Below are 21015 nucleotides of genomic sequence, written 5' to 3'. Positions count from 1 at the left end.
CGTACATAGTCTTGCTCACAAATGTATTACAGGAAGAAAACAGCCATTGCTATGAGATGTTTTATCTCTCTGTATCAGAATACCATGCTTACATCCAAAGAAGTGCATGAGCTGACCTTGATGCATTAGAAAACAACAGCTCTAGAAACCGACTGTAGAAGTCACTTTACAAAATTAACCTACAGATTAAATCGGCTCAATATAGACTAAAGAAAACTGTAATCCTTTTATATTCAATTTGTGAATGACCATATAAAAGTGTATGTGTGTTTGTATGCGTATATATACACACATCGGTTTCCAGAAAAAAGAACATTTATTCTGCTCAGACTAGCAAAAATGGCAAATCTTATCTTCTGAATGTTTTTACTACTACACACATTGCACAGAGTCTGAAATGCCAAACAGGAATTACAGAATATCAGCTTAAGTGAAAACAGTTGATCTTACTGCACTACGTTACTTGAGTTTCCTTCAATCTACGGAAATCTAAATTATGCTTGCTATTTTTATCTAGCTCTTGGGGCAACACAACAATACTGGCTATACAACGCTTTTTGTATGCATAAATAGCCTAATATATATATGGGTCCTTTATTAATATGCCAGTAACTCTGCAAAGCATTACCATGTGTCTCTCTTGACCTAGGGATATTGAGATGCAATCAAGTAATTAACAAACAGTCTGTCAGAGAAACAGCTGCACAAAGAGGAATGCTCGGGAGTGCTGAGAAAACTCCCTGCACGCATTTCATGGAATACCGTAACTATCTAGCAGTTCTTAACTTCCTTTGAAGCACCTGGTCTTAGTGCCAGGGCTTCCCACAAGTGCTGATATGAATTGATGTTTTGATTAATTTTGATGTTCCTTTGTCATTTTTGACAACGATTTAATGATCTAGTTTCTCGTGTCAAGTTTTAGTTGACATTTATATATCTATACCTTATATATAATAGTTAAAATTCAACAAGAACTTTTTATTGCTGCATACACATGAATACATTACTTCAATCAATTTTCTCTGTTTTAGAAAATGCCTCAAACTGAGCTTAGACTAGGCTAGCCCACCTTATTAGATAAATAGCTTGCTTTATGAAATGAGTAAATCAATACTTTTTTCATCTAAAATAAAGTATCTGCTTGCACACATAATGAAAATTGTGTATTTGATGATTCTTTTCTAGCATTTCTACTGATGCCTAAGCCATAACCGTACTTATAAAAATACCTTTCAGCACACTTGGTGCTTAATGTCATTTAATATATTTCATTATATAATGTTGTTGGAACTATAACAAAAAATAACACTAAAAAAAGCTTACCAGTCCTGCTGCATACATGGGTACTATAACAGGCTGTTTCTTGTTGCCTGTAAAGAGCTGATAAAACAACAACAAAAAAACTTACTTAAGAGTTTATGTGTCAGTGATGATAATATTTTTTCCATGTTATGTAACTTGTATAAGATTAGTATCAGAGAATAAATACTATGTTAAGTATAACACAATGGTTAAAAACTAATGCAACTTTGAATATTTATAGGGCTTATAAAAAGATAAGTTGTCAGATGGTTTGTCATAAAAAGCCACGTTCAGTGAGCTATGCAATTAAGAGACAAGCATTCATACAAAAAGACTTCCACCTGATTCTACATTTAAAGCAGCTCCATTATTTAGAAAGCAAGTTTTACTGACAGACTCACAATATTTCTTGTGTCGATTCCCAAGGAGCACAAAAGCTTTTTGTTGCTGTGGGAGCCACCCCACTGGTATCTCAGTCCATATGCATCATGGATATCCTGCAGCTCTGTCCACACATCCATCAGTTCCCTATACACCCATCATAAATCAAGTTATCAACAGGAATAACAGCTTAACAGCCTTAAATATTTATTCTAGTTTTTAATGCAAGTGACTTATTATACATTCCAATTAAACTTACGCCCAAATAGAACACCCAGGGGAACTAAAACTGCACAGTGTTCTCAGAACAATTATAGTTCAGACTTATAATTGGAAAATGATGTCCACAGCAGACAGGACAAGGCCTACTTAGACTTCATCATCACATGAATAAATATAGCAATTTATATCAAGTGTAACTAATAAGACATATTCTGATTAACTCAGAGACATCACTTAAAAGAAGATGATAGGCTGCTGACTAAGTTGATACGCGAAGTGAAATACTCCTGGTATATATAGTCACTGAAAACAAGCATTCTGCTAGATAGCTAATTTTTACTCGACAGTTTTTCAAAACACTTGAAGCAAACAAGTAACTTTGAATTACTGCTATATGTTTTAAGTTCCCAAAGAAGACATGTTTCCATTTCATTTTAAGTTTGTTGCATTGTGGCTTCTTACCCAGTATTTCCTAAGGTCTCCTCAGTTGTCATCTGCTTTTCACCTGCTTCCAACAAATGATTCAAGGAACTTATTTCTTCTTCAATTTCAAGAACAGGCATGGAAGGAAAACAGACTTCAAATATTCGTTCCAGACGACTTAGCAACGTTGTCTATATCAAAGAGAAAATATTTATGTCAAGTTTTGTTAACTGCTTTAAAGAAAAGGAGTCCAAAATTATAAAAAAAAGTTAAGATGGAAAACAATACATAGCTGAAACAAAGTTTCACTTACCACAAAATATATAACTGTCTGAGGAACACAAGACTTTTTATAAGCACCAAATACAGGCTGCTGCCTACTGAGAAACAGTAAGGATCTTGGCCTCTGCAAAGCAAGTTCTGGACAGAAGAGTCCAGAGTAGTTCTTACAGAGTCACTCCTTGTTATAAATTAGCAGAAAAGATGTGCAAGGAGTAAAAAGCTACAGTTACTTAAGATGTGTTATAGATTCCAATTCTACGCATCCTAAGGGTTTTACTGAACACATTTTTTCAGGAAGCTTAGTATTGAACATTATCTGAAATATAAACCTAAACCAGTATCATTTCACTTAATGATGATGCACTTCAATCCAAACTTGAGACATAACATTGATTCAGAAGACAGCTTCACTTCTTATAAGATGTACGCAGTTAAAGGTCCCACAAAACTTGGCCTGATGTGCAACATGCTCATGGTGTGATAACAACTTCAAAAATGGTAAGGAAAAACTATTTATAGCCCAAAGACTGCACACTTCCTAAAAAACTGTTAGTATCAATGACTCAGATGTAGGAAAACTATAACCCCCAGCTTCATTTGCTACGGTTCGTGTGATAGTCAGGTATAATACAGAAGAGCCAAGACTAAGGCATTTAAACATAGTTTGTCAAAAAGTATTTGTAAGATTTGTTTGGTACTTCTCCAGACAAAAAAACTAAAGAAGAAAAAGAAAAATTACTTAATGCCTTAATTTCTTGCCCCAAAACCTATCTGTGCTGTTTTTACATGTTAGAGGTTGTTCAATTTAAATAGAAGGATTACTTTCCTCCAAGCAATTTCCCTTTCCTCCCACTCATGATTCAGAGAGTTGATGCTGAATGTTGCGATCCTGCAGGGGTTAAAAGCCAACCTTGGGAATGTTTCTATCCTACCCAAATAACTTAAAAAACAACAGAAAATCCCCACTAAGTTTTATTTTAGCTGAATAAGGAGTCAGCTAGATAGCAGCACGGTTTGCATCACCACAACTTTATCTACGTTATTCTTGTCTGACCTTCTTTCTGCTGCCTTACATTATAAACTCACATCAAGAGTATGTAAATACAAATACTCAGAAGTTTTGCAAGAGGGCTATGGATCTATATTCCCTGATGTTGAAAGACTAGGCAGGATTTCCTGCTTGTCACAGTAGTTGCAACTGTGTCTTGATGTCGCCATCACTTCAGTGTCCCTTGGGAGAAAGGAAAGCATCTGAGGAAGGCAAGGTTCTTAAGTTTCATAACACAGCAAATGTCTCCTGCTCTTCTCTCCACCAGTGCCACAATCACTGCTGTTGGGTAGGACAAGGTCTCAGCAATTTAAACAGCACATATTGGTACTAATGGTTTCCAGGCATTTTAATTCCACAACATGCACTGGAGAATGCTCTGATTCTTGCCACGTGGGCCCTGGCAGATGGACTTAATATTAAAAACAAAAAACCCCTTGAACAACCTCCCACCCCCACAAAAGCAAAATAAAAATCCCCCCCCCCCTTTTTTTTTTTTACAAGCATAGTATGCTTTCTTCTTCTTAAGTTCCTCCCTTACATTTCTATCCCTTCTCTCTGTTATATTTCCATACAGACACAGAATTTCAACTTTATTACAGCTCTATGAACTCAGATGTACCACCGACATGGAATATATTTTTCCCCCAGTTCAACCCACTAAAACCAGGTAACCGGCAATCTCTTAACATTCATTAAGTAGTACCAATTGCAAGGTATGCTCACAAAAATGAAATTAAAGCCTTTTTTTTTTCAATGTACTTGTTTTTAACAGCAGCACTCAAATCTCTCTTCTTGCTAGAGGAAGGAGATGCAAGCCTGGCACAAAAGGAGCACTTCTATCTTTCTAGTTTGGAGTTCCTCAACAGCCACCTTTCCAATGCTCTGCTGCACCACACACAAGGCAGCGCCCAGCAGCTCCAACACCCGCTTTTCTACTGGGTAAATGGAAAATAAACTGAGTAGGCGAAAATCCCATGAGCATCCCACAGCGTGTGCTAGTATAGCTATGCTAACAGAGCCCTCCTGTGGAGACACAGCATATTCCAGCAGCAATGCTGAATTTACAAACACAAACCTCAGACAGAGGTTTTTTGTTACAACTGAAATGATTTAAGGTTCAGAGAAGCAAGGCTGGTAGGTGGAAATTACATATTTTAATTAAACCAACCAACAGAGTTGGGACAAACCTTTATGCACCAGAATACCTGCTTCACACAACAGTTATAATAGTTATCTACCACATTTCTCATTTGAATTTTTATCTGAAAATTTGCCTCGTCTCTTGTCTCAATTAAGCAAACCACTGACGACGTACATCAGCAAACATAGTACAGGAAACATAACACAGAGGCAAACACCACATCATCAGAATATATTGATTCTGTACTGGAGTCAGGATGATGAGTCAGGAACTGTGAACCAAATCTGTTCAGTCTATTCTCCCTATTCAGCCGCTAACTGCAAAAAGCAAGAAAATTAACTTGCTTAAAACATCAGCTCTTCAGTTTTGCTACCTGTGAAAGAAATGCCTGACAGGGACAGCCACCAGGTTCAGTTATTTGCAAAGCATAATGTCAAAATGCCATAATTATTATACTATCAAAGGATTTGAATTGCACAGCATACCTGACTCACACTTTTTTTTTTTCTTTTCCTCTTCATTACCTCACTGGTATATTCTGACCATAATGAGTCATGTTCTACAGTATACAATTTTCCTCTTAATCATCTCTTAATGCCCAATCGTTTTGGCCATACAGTAAGTTACAATACTTGTCATATTACTTGTAGGCTGTTTTGTGTTTGTTGACCAGAACTAAGACACTATTTTACATTTTTAGGAAGTAAAACTAAACAGTATTCCAGATTCTAGCTTAACATTTCAGCATACAAAAGCATGCTCTACTTAAGTTTTAAAACTTAACTTTGCCCATAATATATATAACTTGCCCTTATCTTACAGGAACAGGTGATGCTTACTTCATTTCTGTAATACAGCAGGAATACATATCCCCAGTGAAAAGGGGAAGCAGACGAAAGGATCATGAAAACAGCAAGGCATCACGTTTCTTGAAAAGGATCAACATTTGAGAACATGCTAGTGACCAAGAATATGCTTGCTTAGGTCATGAAAGAATTAACAGAAAGTCTGTAAGAACCAAGCAGCATCTCAGTCAGCACCCAATTTGAAATTTGAGCTTAAGAATTGTGCCAAAATTTCAGGAACAGTTTAATTATAGCATTCTTTACACTTCCTTTCATCTTTTCTAAATTTCCAGAAATGCTTAGCCCTTATTTATATAAGATAGAGAAGAACGGTTTCCATAGCAAACCAGAGTAATTAATTCTATGTGTGCAAACGGACACAGGGACAAGCGTACGAACACACATCTCCTGGGCAGTAGCAATGTCCCTAAAGCAAGCAGCTGAACTTGTTCTTCTAATTGGTCATGAAATCCTGTGGTCACAGCTCCCAGGTATAAAGGACATCACCAAGATTTTGAAATTAGTAGAAATGTTCATCTTCTACAAACCTCAATCTATTGTGGGACTTCAGAAAATATTACTTGTCAGACACAGTAGCGTCATGTCTTTCAGGATGAAAAATCCTGGGGGGAAAAAAAAGGCACAAAAGGCACTCTCCACTTTTCATGTTACTAAAAGTATTTGATACCTGAGTGTTCTTAAAAGTAATTCTTAAAGCCACATACTGAAGATGTGAAAGAAGGCTACAGCTGCCATTCCAAAAATTAACCATGATTCTCCAAACAGTGACAAACTCAAAGCCCCAGAGTTTCTGGGAAAGCATAAAAGTTTTTGAGAAACACTTAAGATACATGGCAATCATCACCTGAAACAACAAATATATCACAGATGTAACAGACTTTCAAGCGAGAATGATAACCACAGGATTAGAATTTATCTCCTTGGCTGTTTAAATAGGGGGCAAGATCCAGCCCTCAGAGCTGAAAGGCCAAAGTACTTGCTTTACAGAATTTGTTTTTCTCTTCTTCTCCACCATGAGAACACAGAATCAATGAACTCCTTCAACACAGCAAATCTACGCTGCCCATCCAGCGCACTAAATCCTCCCCAGCTGCCTCCACGTAAATTCAACAGTGACAGGTCACTGCCTCTCTTCAGAGCTATGAAAAGGAGACATTAAAACTTGCCATAAAGCCAATGTACTTGGGCTACACTACGGAAATAGATGATACAAACTGAAGTTTTCACCGTATGACTGCTGTAAAGCTTCTCCAGGTGAAGTTTCAGGCCACTCTGTGTGCAAGGCAGGAAAAAAGACTTCTTGCTTCTCTCCACAGTCCCAATCACACATGAACTGTGGAGCAGACACAAATGCTCATCCAGCGAACTTCTCATTCTGGAAGCTCAAGAGTGGAGTGGCACTTTGTCCCTCGTTCCTCTCCACCTTCCATCGGAGGGGACAGCTCCATTCCTCAATGCAATCCCTCATTTCCCCCATCCCACTCTCACTTACAGCCTGCAGCATCTCTGCTCTGGCAGCCTTCAGAGGTGCTTTAAGATGGGAGAGAGTCAAAAGCAGAGGTCACCTTCAGCCCTCCTTTTCCTGCTGGCAGGAAAAGAGGCTATGAAGGAAGCAGCACTCAAGCTCTGGGCTGCTTGCGTCTATTGAACACAAAACTGGGAGACCTAAGAATAAATAAAACCAGTGTAATAGTTAAATTACTGAGAATATTTAGATATTCAAGTCTTATCTGATAGAAAAACCTAAGAAAGGAGACAGAAATGAGCACATGAAAGATCCAAGATACTAAATGTATAATTTAGGAAAGGAATAAAGTCCATATGGATATGATCAGCTTCTAGTTAGAATTCAGAAGCCGAGTGAAGGCTCTCAAAAAACAGCAGAACAAAGCTCAGTGGCCAGAAGCCAAGAAAAGAAACTGATTAACTGACAGATTTTATTTATTTATTTTAAATCATGAACCCACTGCTCTGGAGAGTGCCTAACACAGGTATTTATGATCATTTTAACAACATAAAGCAGAGGTTAAATGAGAAACTCCCCTTGCTGGGTTTTCTAACAACCAAACCATATTTTCCAGCAACACCTTTGCCTGTGTGGAATAAGTTGCCACATGCTTCTGTAGCTTCACCACAGGTAGGGTTTTGGGTTTTTTTTATTTGTTTGTTTGTTTTCTTCGAGAGCTAAACTACATGACCATGCAGTTAACATAGGGGAGCTGAGAAACTCATTTCAATGGATGCAACTTGCTATGGGGAACACATTAATCAACTTCAGTGGGTCTCAAAACCTTTTGGGCTCAAGCATGAAGAAACAAATCTCAACAGTTAACTAAATGCACATAAACAAATCACTAAGTTCCTAGTTAAATGTGGGCAGTTTTTTCTTTGGAAAGGTTTATGGACTACTTAAACTAAGAATCAGTTTGCCTTCCACATAGCAACAATTTATTTTTTTCTCTGATGCGCAGGCTCTGCTTCGCAAACAGAGAACCTTCCCAGAAGCAATGGGGGAAGAGCTGCAGACAGAAAAACTCCTGAGTAAAAAGGAGAAGCAAAGCTTAGAAAGAACGCTAGTTTAACTTCACATGATCCAAATATGATGGCTTTTCTCCATTCCCTTCCCGCCCTTCCCCCCCCCAAAAAAAAGCAGTTTTATTTAAGATGGTGACATAAATTTCTTAGAGGTAAAAGAGTGAATTGTTTTATTTTTATTCCCGCAGGTAATTTATAATGGAAATGCTGGTCCTAAACTGAGACTTACAAGCCAGCAAGAGGGTACTATGTAATTAAGCAATCAAGTATGATGCCACAAGAGCTAAAAATCCTCACCAATGAGAAATGAAGAGTAAACATTTTTAAAATAGTTTAAAGAGTTATAAGGCCACAGTGATAGTTCTAAATATCCCCAAAACACATTTTTAAAGAGTAACTGTAAAGATCTTGAGCTCGGCTGCAAAGCAAATCTGAAAATTGAGTGGCTTGAGAAAGAAGAACAAGACTTCTATAGTCTTTTCACCACTTGATATAAGAGAGTTACAAACCACAGGGAAGTCCACTGTAGAAATGTGAAGTCGTCTCCCTCCTTCTTGCTGGAAGGCTCACACATCTGTTCCCCCTCAGTTGAAGAATGTATCAAATCTTGCATCTTCCATGCAGGCAAAGTGAAGTTTAAGAGTTATTTATCTAGACTACATAAAACTTACTTCCCATTTCAGTTGGTCATGTTATTATTATCTAATGGTGTTGTACTAGTTTTTCAGTCAGGCTCCAAGAAGAAGCATAGTAGACAAAAGTGTACAAAGTGGAAAATAATTTTGTTCTGTGATACATAAACAGAAATGCTAAAACAACCCCCTCCCAAACTATTTTATTTTGTAAGATCCCCTTAGCCAGCCTGTTCTGCAATACAGCAATTACGGGCTACTTTTAATGGTCTGTCTTCTACTGTTATTCAGCTGCACATACTTAAGCTATGGACTTCAAAAAAAAAAAAAACCAAACAAACAAACCAACCAACACAAAACCCAAACCTTTCCAGACAGATATATTTACACTGCAAGTTCTTACCCAACTGTCTGAACCTAATATAGCCAACACTATCTTAATTTATCTTAGTGAACTAGGAGGCTGAAGTCTTTATGGTCATAATTACTTTTTTCCGAGAGGATAACTTCATTCATTGCCCAAGACAAAGTAGCCTCTAAGTGACAGTGATCCAGGGTTTTCTTTGTCTTGATGCATACTTGTGGCTTAGTAACTGTACATCACCCACGCTGTCTGATTAATCTGAAGAGGTAGAGCCTGTGAGCACAGGCTCTCTAATAAAGTGGAGGATCTTAAAACCCACGTGGAGGACTGTTCAGGTTTCCCCTTCCTCCCTTTCCAGGATTTGTGAACTCTCAGCTAAATCAGGTAAGTTTTGGCCTTCTAACCAAGCCATTATTCATCTCCTCCTCCTCTAGAGATGCCTATACTCCTTGAACACAGCTAGGCACAGCCCTGTTACCCACACACATGATTACCATAGGTAATAACTGCTCTTGTGCATTGCTGCCTAAGTCCTATACCTATTCTTAATGCACAATACAGCACAGTAACCCCCTCAACTGACTAATGTTCAACACTATCTCATGGAAAAAGCTGTGCTATGAGCCTTATATTCCTTATAAACATAACTTAGTAGTGTGTTATGTGATCACATAAAGGGGATTAATGCATAGGGCACAGTGCAGGTTCGCTCAAAACTTGTTAGATCAACCAATTCACCTACAACTACATCCTAAATCAGTTTTAAGGAACACAAAGGCACATCTCAAATACAAAGCTGCAGCTATACTGAAACCAAACATTACATATTTTTCAGCTGAACACATTAAATGGTTAAGGCATACGGTAGTATTAATATGGGTTCAAATAACAGTTTGCCTATCTGTGTTCATCAGCCTTTGAAACTTTGAAACTGGAACTTTGTCCTAAGGGATTACAAATTCTTCCAGTAATTCTAACTGAATACCATAAACCATGTCCTTTTTCTTCTCCCCTCCACGCAATTGCTGAATTCTATTCAGCAATCCTACTGAATAGAAGAGGTCAGCATGTTACAAATCCTACGTTTTACATTGTGTGCAGGATTCAGAAAGCCTAAGACCAAAGGCAAAGGAGAAAAGACATAACGATCTTTTTGCCACTACATGTCACTATATAAGGTCATTTTTGTGACCTTTTTCCCCCCTACTTTCTTCTTTTACATTCTGTATTTTGTAAGAAAAATTGAATTAATTAGTTGAATTCAAGCAAACTCTAATTTTTAATTAAACATTATACCAAATCCACAATCTTTAAAACACTTTGCCTGACATATACCTTCCGATCAAGACCATATGCACTAAGCACAAAATTTTGCTGCTCTCTCCACATCCAGAATACACAAACTAAGGAAACAGAAAGGAAAATATGCAGAAACCATTGGCAAGGGAGCTTGAGCTACTGGTAGATAACTTTCCTTTCATGCCGCATTCTGGATGGATGAAAGTTACTGTATACATCATTTCCACATTTAAACAGTAATGCTGCTAGCTAAGTATATAAAAGCAGAAAACTGAAAAGTAAAGAATTACATTAAGGTCTTTCTGTTTATGCACCATTCAAAATTATTTCACTACCACATTACAGTGGCTCTCCTAGTCTCAATATTAAAGATCAAGTATGTACAGTATCTTGTCAATGATCCCAGTCTATCTTTAGCCTAAGCCAAAGTCTCGATTTTCACATCTATCTCAAGTGTCTAACACATGCAGTATTTCTCCCTTGCACAGCCTGCTCTCTTTAAGTTACTACAGCAAATGCTTTTTAGATCTGCCAGCAATACTTTGATGCAAGTGATCTACTCCTCCCCATCCTTCTTTGGTCAGGGTAATAATAAACTTTGTTCGCTTACCTCTCCCTAGCTTTATTTTGCATGCAAGAGTTTCTGCTTTTGCCTCAAACAGTTCCAGAACTCAACTTTAATACACGGGAAACAGAAGATCAGCAAATACTTTAAAATGCTGTATTTTGTGGTTTGACCTGAGTGACATCCTCTTAAGTGAAAGTAAGGAAGCCGATCAAAATCTGAGTTTAATTTTACTCAGATTCTGAACTCAAAGTACTGAGACTGTCTGCTGGCTCATGTTGACTCAACTAATCTCAATGTTTCTAACTGTAATTTACTAAACTGTGGCTCAACGGATTAAAAACAGAATTACTACTTAAGATTAAAACAAAGCATTTTTTTTAATATAAAAGGTTTCAATAGACCCTTCCAAAACTTGAAGCATTTACAAAATACAAAGTAAGTTTTGAAAACATGTAGCTATTGTTTTAAGAGTTAACTGGAAAAAAAAAAATATAGTAACTAACTAACAGTCATTGCAAGGCTAAGGAAATTATTGCAACAGAGAAAACATATCCAGCTCAACTTCCTCTACAGCTTATTTGTGTAAAACATTCTTTGGGTTGTACTTCCTCACTGGCAGGGGCGGCAGAACATCACTTTATATCCAAACAGTCACAACTGGCTGTAGTATAAAAAGAAGGAATGAAAAAAGTATTTCAGTCTTCAAATTTGCTTTACAATCTAACCAAACTTCGTAACAGATCACCAAAGAACTTCCATTGTAACTTGGTTTTTATCTTTTGTTAAGGCAGACTTGGGGAGGGGAAAAAGAAAAATTACAGAACCTCTGAAGGTTCTGCTTTCATAAATATCTACATTCAGAAGTTTTTTCTACTGAAACCCCATCATAAAATTTTGGAAAATTATAAGTAAAAATAAATGTTCGAAATCTTCAGACTATTCCTTAATAGCATGATTAACTAGAAAAATGGATGATTTACTGGAATCATCGCACCCACGCCATTTCTTTGTCAGATTCTGGACAGTCTTTCAAGTGGCAACAGGAACAATTTAGATTAATTGCACTAATGACTGTAGTACTCTCCAATTTTCTGGGTGAATGACCAACAGAATAGGTAACTGTGCTTTCAAATTGAGAAATGGACCCACACATTCAGGTGACGATGAGCAAGGTTTTGCATAGGCACAAAAATCCACTTGCAGGTTCACTTGCGAGTCTTTTTTTGACTCATGAAGCCACTTTGAAATTTGTTGTGTTAGTCATTGCACAAAACAGCAAGAAGGATGTGTCAGGAGCTGAGGCTCACACCTTTTAACGTGACAAGAAATCTGAGCTAAGCCCCAAAAGCTCCACTCCATTTGCTGATGCTTGCAAAGCTCCGTCTGGCACAACTTTCTTCTGAAAAGCCATTTCACCTGCCACTGATAGGAAATGGAAAGACGCAGGGCTGTCACCAAGCCTATGCAAGGTCCTGCAGGAAAGGACTTACCTCATTTCCTTTGACTGCCGGAGAAGATCTAAACCTTTTACACACATATTACCACTAATACCCTTTACTGCTGGTGTTGCTGCACGTTCCAAAAAGACAGAGCACACTCTGAACTACTCACATGGGATAACATGATTAAAAAGACGCACTGAAGAGAATTTTAAACTCAAATTGTTGCTCTGAATTTTGTAAAATATTAAAAAATTATCTATGTATAAACAGGCACAGATCTCAAAGATGACTGGTGAACAGACTTAGTAAGGAATTAATTAGGAATTAATACATACTTAGCAACTAAGGTAGAAACACTAGTTGGCGTAAGAAATAAACCTATCTACTTCACCCTCCCCAAAACTCCTAATTAGATATAGCAGCAGCTTTAAGAAATCATCAGTCCTATTTTTGTGATGTTGCTATAATGCGGGGCTTCCCACAATTAATGTATAACAGAGACTTATTTTTAAATAACTTTTAAATGGTTAACTTCCCAGGAGTTGGAATTCCAGGGACAGAACTCCATAGGTCATATTTTATCATGCTCTCTGCTCTAAGCAAATGAGTGCAGCCATTTACAAATCGAGTCATCATTTTAAAACAGATTTTGAAAACACGATGGAGAATGGTGATGAAAAATTTTGGGAACCAGTAATCTCAGTTTCCAGTCACACCACTGTTTTATGAAAGGACAACATCACAGTGCCCCCCCAAAAGGCAGTAAACTATGAAGCAAAGGAAGAACTATCACAGGCTCTGAAATGTTTGTGATGGCTTATTCCTTTGATCAGTTTACGTAAAGGACCTCATATAATCATCAAAACAAATGCATACAAGTTTCAGCATACCTCACTCATTTTTCTGCAGGAAGTAACAGTGCAAAAGATACAAGATGCAAACACAACATACTATTTCATACCAGCCTGTCTCACTCACAAAATTAAATCTCTCCCACAAGACAAACAAGAACTATCAAAAGATTTGTTGTACGCAGAAGCAGGAACCAGGAAGAGCTGTATGCACAAGAGCAGAACAAGACTGAACAAAATCAAGAACACCCTTACCTGAACTGAAGGTGCTGGCTCTTGAGATTGCTTACTGGTAGTTCCTTGGAAAGATGCTAAAGCAAAACTGTCAGTCTTGTGTAATACTGGACCGTCAATCCTGGCAGATGCATCTGTCCTATGTGACTGCCATGTCTCTTTTCTGTGATGAGATTCACCAGCTTGCTCATCTCCAAAGGCAGCCCAAGAACAGCTGTCTTTTTGTTCATCTTCAAAAGCATTCCAATCTGTAGCCTGGTTACAACCTGCTGAACTGAAGTCCGCAAAGTCATCACAGTCCTGAAAAGCAACACTCTCATCTTGAGATTTTGGCACTGAATCAAAGTCTCCGAATTCACTCTCATCACCATTTTCTGCCTCAGTAGTATGCTGGAAGTCTAAGCCAGAAGTTTTACTGGTAGTATCACATTCTAAAGTGTCAGCAGTCTGATTTAGTTCAGCTTGATCCAACCTTGCTGGCTGCTGAGAAACAGTACTTGTGTCCCTGAATTCACCAAATTCATCATTAGGTTCACTAATATGTGTGCGCTTTTCGGAAGTTCCTTCTAAATCTAGAACATTTATCGATTCTTGAGCATTAATGAAGGTGGGAGATGCACTGCTGACTGAACCAAAATCACCAAAATCATCATCATGTGTGTCACTGCAAACTACAACTTCAGTACTGCTTCCACCATTCTTAAGATCTGCAGAATCACCCAATTTTTCTCCTGCAAGATCACTGCTTAGGCTTTGGATCTTATCAACCTCAATGTCCTCTGTTCCCGAGGAGTCATCAGGCCTAGTAAAATCTTTGCCATTCTCTGTGCCATGTTGTCTTCTCCTCCCACTGTGTTCTCCATTCTCAGTAGTGCATATTGAACTTCCAGTTGTACGAGATGTACTAGAAATTGCAAAATCTGTATCTTCCAGTGCTGAGGGACCCTGTTCACAACTAATTTCTGAAATGCAAACCTCTTCAATAAAAGTTACTCTGTTTATTCTGTTGTTCTCCTGAATGCTCAGAGAGTCCCTTTCATTAAGAACACTGTGTATTGTAGGTACTGTTCCCTCTAAACGGATTGGTTTTTTGTTTGAGAATGTAGCAAAATCTGCAAAGTCTTCACCTGAGCTAGGCATTGAGTTCAAATTTTTCTCAGTACTATGGGTGCTAACAGTTTTCAGTCCCTTTGAGTCACTGATACTGTCTAGATCTTCTGTTCCCTGAGGATTTACAGGATCCGGTGCTGCAAATCCGTTTGTTAGAATCTCTAGACATGGAAGTTTCTCACCGTTACAAGCATCTATTTGCTCATCCTGGCTCTCAACTGCTATACCAGTTCTAACGACATGAGAAGAAAAACCCTCCGATTTCCCTGTGTTGTCTCTTTGTTCCCCTCTTTTGTTTACATCTTCTAAAGCAGTACCTGAAGTTCTAAACTTAGATTTTTCTTTGCTGGTACTAGAAGCTGACATATCAGAGAGTTCCTTAGTAAGAGTAGGAAGCTCTGCAATGCAGTCTTTATCTTTAACATTTTTAACAGATGTGAAAGTTGCAATGCTAGCTACATTGTCAGAATAATCACGAAGTGGGATGAAATGATTTGTGGGTATAAACTCCTCCTTTGGATGACTGTAGTCCGGTGTTTCAAAATCAGCAAAAGCTACACCAGCAGTGCTTACACCAGAAAATCCTCCAAATTCTCCAAATTCATCATCTTCATCATCATCGGCCCCATTGTCTAGTGGTGGAGGGGATGAGGAGTACATTCGAATAATATCTGGTTCCATTGTTTAGTTCCACTTCAAAGTTAATGTATTTCTGTAATAGGGGGAAAAAAAGGTATATTGGAATTTGGCTAGCTTTTGTCATCTCATATTTTTTATTTTTACTGTTTCACATTTTATTTTAAAAGTGTGTGTATAGGCCAGTGTCCATATTAGATATGAGAAAGGAACATTCCCCAAACCCATTTTCTAACCAATTCTTTTGTTTTAGAAGTCACAAAGAATCCACTGAGGACAGTTCAAGTCTCTTGTAAACTACTACATGATCATACTCTCAGCAGACAGTGCTGAAATGCCAGAACACAAATCATGTTTGTCTTGAGCTGTTGAGCAACACGCCAACACAACTAATCTGAGTTTTAACCCATCAGGTCTCTACCTCCCATCACCAGCAACTCCTAAAACAGCCAATGACCCTGGTCCATCTTTCCCCACACTCATTAGCATGCTCAGCTGACTGTGTGACAGAAATTAAGACACTTGATGGACTATGCCTCAACATCATGTCACTTACGGCACCTTCAGACAGCAGCTCCAAAGACTCTAAAAAATGCCTCCTTAAGCTTTGAAACAGTGAAGAAGTGGAAGAAGGGACTGCTGTTATGATCACTAGCTATGATCTGCTGCTCTACTGTTTAAGTTCCTTTCTACTAATTCATGGGTTTCTGTTAGGTCTCCCTGTTCTTTGGATTTCATAACTGCAAGCCAAAGCGCTGTCTCCACAACGGCTGCCGCCAGCCTGCTTTTGTCTTATGAACCGCCAGTTGGGAAATGCCATTATAAGCACCAGTAAAGCCTAGAGCAAAACAAACTTCTCCATCAAACCTTATTCTCAAAAGCAGAAGGGAGCAAGATTATCCATAAAATATTTAAATGCAAATCACTACATCAGAGGGAAAAAAAAGAAGAAAGTATTCCCATGGTCTAGACAGAAACAGATTAAGAACTCTATCTTAACATTGCAAACCATTAAAGTAACAAGCGAGATATGGATAAAAAATTTTCTTTCCTAAAGAGTGATCTTGATTTTTTTTCAATATTGTGTGTAATTAATGAAGCAGTAACTACTACTATTTATAGATTCATAATTGTACACATCACTTAACCAGTTCATACCTTAGAACCTTTAAAGGGAGAGCTACGACCAAGCTCTTTCTATTTCAAATAACACTTGTCATGAATAAATTTTAACAACATAGGAAGCATTATCTACAGAAAAAGAGTGTAAACAACCTATACATATTAGCAAATATTTGAATTTCTAACCACCAGTATATGTGCAGACTTTACAAAACTAGTTCTGAAACACAGATAAAACATGATCCTTAACTCCAACATCTTTAACAAACGACTTTGTACATGCACCTAAACAGCCGCACACAAAGGGTATAACAACAACAAATGAAGCTCCACAGTTTGCAAGCACAACATACCACAGCACTTGAGCCAAACAACTCTTGGTATTTGCCAGGAATATCTGGCATCTTTAAGGTGACTAACATACCTACAATTTTTTTTTAAAAAGGTATTTTGCAGTTATAAAAGAACACCATGCTTATCAGATGAAACCATGAAGTAATTTGTAATATCACATGCAAACTGAAGATGACTGCAAAGGAATTTTGTTTAGAAAAAAGAGTAAGTTGTCAACAAGCTCCCACAGAGGCTTACTCAGCACCAGCTGCTTAACAAGGTATTTGAGAGAAGAGCTTCACTCTTATCTCAGAGGCCTCATCTCTCAAGAGCACTCTCCCTTTTACATCAAGGTCTAGCAATTGCTGTTTAATGTCGTACATGAACATAAAGATCCTTTCCAAGATGTCTGTAGAGTGTGACTTCGAGTTCCCACTGAGATTACTCCAACCTGTTCACCTTCCAAGCTTCCGGATTTTCAATCCACTAAATACGACATTAGCACTTCTTCTTTGTAACTATCAGAGCAGCCATTCCTTCTTTATAACCAAATTTCCAAGATCTATTGTGGTCAACCATCAACACTAAGATTAAACACTCACTATATCCAGACTAGAATTGCTTTCTGAATGTTTTACTGCAGCGGAAGATCCATATGCTATACAGAAAGATACGCCCTGGTAGGTGGAAGTGCTGGTTCTTCTTTTGTAGGAGGGGAAAAAAAAAAAAAAAAAAGAGACCAGTTAGGTAGATATTGGTATATATTAGCTGAGCTCATCTCGAGATACCTTATCCTGGGGATAGCACTATTTAAAGCTAGAGAGGAGTTGGTTCAACAGTGAATGGCATTGTGTCTGGAATTCATGAATCAGTAGCTCTTTAGTAACACATTGACATTTAGGAGAAAGGACAGAGAAAACTGCATCAATTGGGATGGGACTCACCGCCCCCCTCCCAATTTCCTGGAAAAAAGAAAGGATTACTTGGTTTCTTTTTTTTTTTTTAATAAAAAAGAAGTGGGTTTATTTTGTTATAACAAATCATCCCTTGTAACTAAATTTGAGTTCATGAGTCTCCAGCTGAATCTCAGTAGACAACAGCATAAATTTATTATTAAGCCTCCTGAAATTTAACAAGAATTGTTACACCTATTTGGAAAATTCAGTTGACATTTTACCCTATGTGACAAAAGCTGAAGAGACTGTAAAGGCAAGAAACTAGTTCTTGAAACAAACAAAAAAAACCTTCAACACTATTTCAGGGACAGCACTGACTGAATAAAAACCTTCATCATCCCAAAAGTAAAAGGAGCTTGAACAGAAACAATGAAACGTCTGGAAAGAAGGAAGGTGAAAACAGGAGTCCTACAAAAAACACCCCCGATTGGCTTTTGGGGAATAATAGCAGAGGGTGGGATAAGCAGCTCCTTGACCAAGACCAAGTACTATGATTGAAGCCATTGCAACCTCAACAGTAATTTTATCACATTAAAAATTAGATTAGATTAGATGTTTTGTTTTTTATTAGGCAGAGATGTACAAGCCCTCTAAAACACATCTCTAAAGCCTTTTAGAAAGAAAAGATTTTAAAACAGAAAATGACAGTTCTACAGCATGTTGATTTACACTGGAAAGAAAAAGCCAAATGACTAAACCCATAGAAACTTGAAGCAGAAACACAATTAAAATCCCTAAATATTTCAATTACTCTCAAGCAGGTAGTCTATAAAACATTACATGCTTAGGAAAGTCAAATGCTTGTGTGCTGACACAAGTTAAACCTAGGAAGTTAACACATTTGATTTTGAAACCAATATTTCTGAAGTCCGTTAAGACCCAGTCATGAAGCTTTCCATGCAGTATGAGTAATAAAGACCAAGTTTAACACAAAAGTATCATACTATCCATAAAATAACTCCAAATGGATACAGATCAGATTTTTCTTCTTTTGAAACAGTTTTAGAATAATCAAGTTATGCAAGCAATTATATTCAAGTATATTCAATTATATTCAAGAGCAGCCTCCCTTCTCCCAGAAACCTTATTTTTATTGATGAGAAGTCATGAGAAAGGGAGGAAAAGGCTGAAGACAGAAGCAACCTCAAATTTGTTTTCAGCTGGCAAATATATAAACTTACAACCCTGTACACAGAGAACAACATTAAAGTATTGTTTTGCTGGTTCGGTAATAAAACGAATCCACATTGTACTCCTACAGACTGAAGTTTTCCAAAATCTTGGAAAGTACTTTGATCAGCTGCAACGCTTTTGCTTGGCTAAGAAGCATCTCTAGCTCAGTGGCCTACCTAGATTACCATATGTTTATGGATAGGAATTAGATGCAGGAGGATGCTGATGAGCCTCCTAATTTATGCATTATATAAGCCAATATTACTTAAACAAACTAAATAACAAAACTGCAGTCAGCACGACTCAGACTAAACAATGCAGCCTAACTAAAAAGTGTTTTTTTTTTTTCTACTGTATCTCAAAGACATATCCTAACACTATGAATCAGAGGCCTTGAAAAAAACTTCTGAACTTTCCCATTAAAATTCATCTATATGTTTCACCAAAAGCATGCATGTTTTGTTTTATTTTTAAATCTTCTCAGATTTATAGGCTTATATAAGTTGGTTTTCACTTGAGTTATTTGAAATATCATGTTCAGCTCTGTATTAGTAACTGCTCCATCACTTGACATCAGAAGATCTCATGCAAGAAATGCCGACAAAAATAAATTCTTAACTTGCACTGGACATACTTACTTATATTATCCATCGTAACAACTATACCCATATTTTTTGTTGACCATTTACTGTATTATCATCTTACCCTCAGCTAAAAATAAATCATAATAGAGTTGAGAAAATCCTTAGGGGCAAGGATGATCTAAAAAAACCCAAGACACAGCATTCAGAAAACAAACTGAATAACGTGAGAGCAGCAAGCATCACAGTCAAAGGGAATTTACCTACAAGGCTCCTTTTCTTTCCAGTTAACATAAAAAAAGGCAGGCAAGGAACAAGAATGGTAGGGATAAGCACAGGACAAAGATAATGTGAAGAGGCTGCATGGGAGGATGAAGCAGACTGCCAAAGCCCAATCAAACATGCAGGAAGATCTCTGACCATCTAAAAATTTTCTCCCCTGCAATTTCTGCCACAGAGAAGAAGAAACTTCCTTCAATTTTTCATTTCAAAGCACTTTTAAAACATCACAGGGATCATTTACACAGCAGCAGTCCAGTAGCACAGTACTCTGTTCCAGATATGTTTCAATAACAGCTGCCGAAACAGGATCTGCAACGAACGTTAATTGTGCATTTAAAAATCTGATCATAGGTTTGATAGTCTACTACATGTTTAATCAGTTTAACCCATAAGAACCAGCTGCATAATCAATTGTATGGACTTGTGTATATTTTTTTTTAAAAATGTCAGCTATTTCTGATGATGTTACACCTGCATTTTAAAAGCTGAAGTTAAAGAGCTCTAAAATGTATGAATCGGTATTATATACGAGTGTAAGGTTGTTAACACAATTTAATTGTTGTTTACAGAACTCAATATCATACTCAAAGTGTAACAGAAGGAAGAAAAGTCATACCAGTATTCCCCCTCCCCTTGACTGACTAATTAGCGATAATTTTTTTCAAACAGGGCATAATCCCAATTCTCCTTGCAATATAAAAAACAGCATGGGAATTTTTAGCCTTAATGTAGTTTTCTTCAGAAAGAATTTCATTATGAACTCTCCTCTCGACTTTCAAAAGTGTTCCACCTGCCAACCATAAACTACTGAACCAAATTTGTTATCATCCACTGGAACATCAACATGGTGAAAACCCCTAGGTTTGACAGAACGACGACTTTGTTCATTAAACCATTTAGTTAATCCCTTCTTTGTCTGGCATCTCAAATAGGGGCTAAGAGTTGGAACTGTGGCTTCATCTTTTGTACTACTTTATACCCAACTCAGACATGTGCTTCGTCAAGCCATTAGGCTATATAATTTTGTAAACCTGGTATTTCAAGTGATTAACCCAAAACGTGATTTAACTCAAAGTAGAATCTGAACAAATCTATGACCGATATGCAGATCTTCCTCATATTTTTGAGGGAATTGGCTTCCAAATTTAAAAGTCAGCTATGAAGCTAACATGCACTTTTGCACTTATCTGTTCATTTAGACATTCTTGAAACATGCAAATTTTAAATAA

General features: G+C 37.4%; 1 protein-coding gene across 2 annotated transcripts in view; it reads right to left on the bottom strand.

Moving 5' to 3' along the window:
- Nucleotides 1–21015, bottom strand: part of AFTPH (aftiphilin) — a 47810-nt gene that overhangs the window by 20593 nt on the left and 6202 nt on the right. For both annotated transcript variants that reach the window (XM_075147621.1, XM_075147622.1), the window contains exons 2-5: nt 13615–15415; nt 2368–2519; nt 1704–1830; nt 1324–1380 (exon numbers count right to left, since the gene is read on the bottom strand). In XM_075147621.1, the coding sequence (XP_075003722.1) occupies nt 1324–1380; nt 1704–1830; nt 2368–2519; nt 13615–15384 (2106 nt within the window). In that variant the 5' untranslated portion in view covers nt 15385–15415. The remainder of the gene's footprint in view (nt 1–1323; nt 1381–1703; nt 1831–2367; nt 2520–13614; nt 15416–21015) is intronic.

This window comes from Calonectris borealis, chromosome 3 (genome assembly GCF_964195595.1).
Source record: "Calonectris borealis chromosome 3, bCalBor7.hap1.2, whole genome shotgun sequence".
In the NCBI taxonomy this organism is placed as follows: domain Eukaryota; kingdom Metazoa; phylum Chordata; class Aves; order Procellariiformes; family Procellariidae; genus Calonectris; species Calonectris borealis.
The sequence above is the reverse complement of the archived record's forward strand: the minus strand, read 5'-3'. Positions and strand labels throughout refer to the sequence as shown.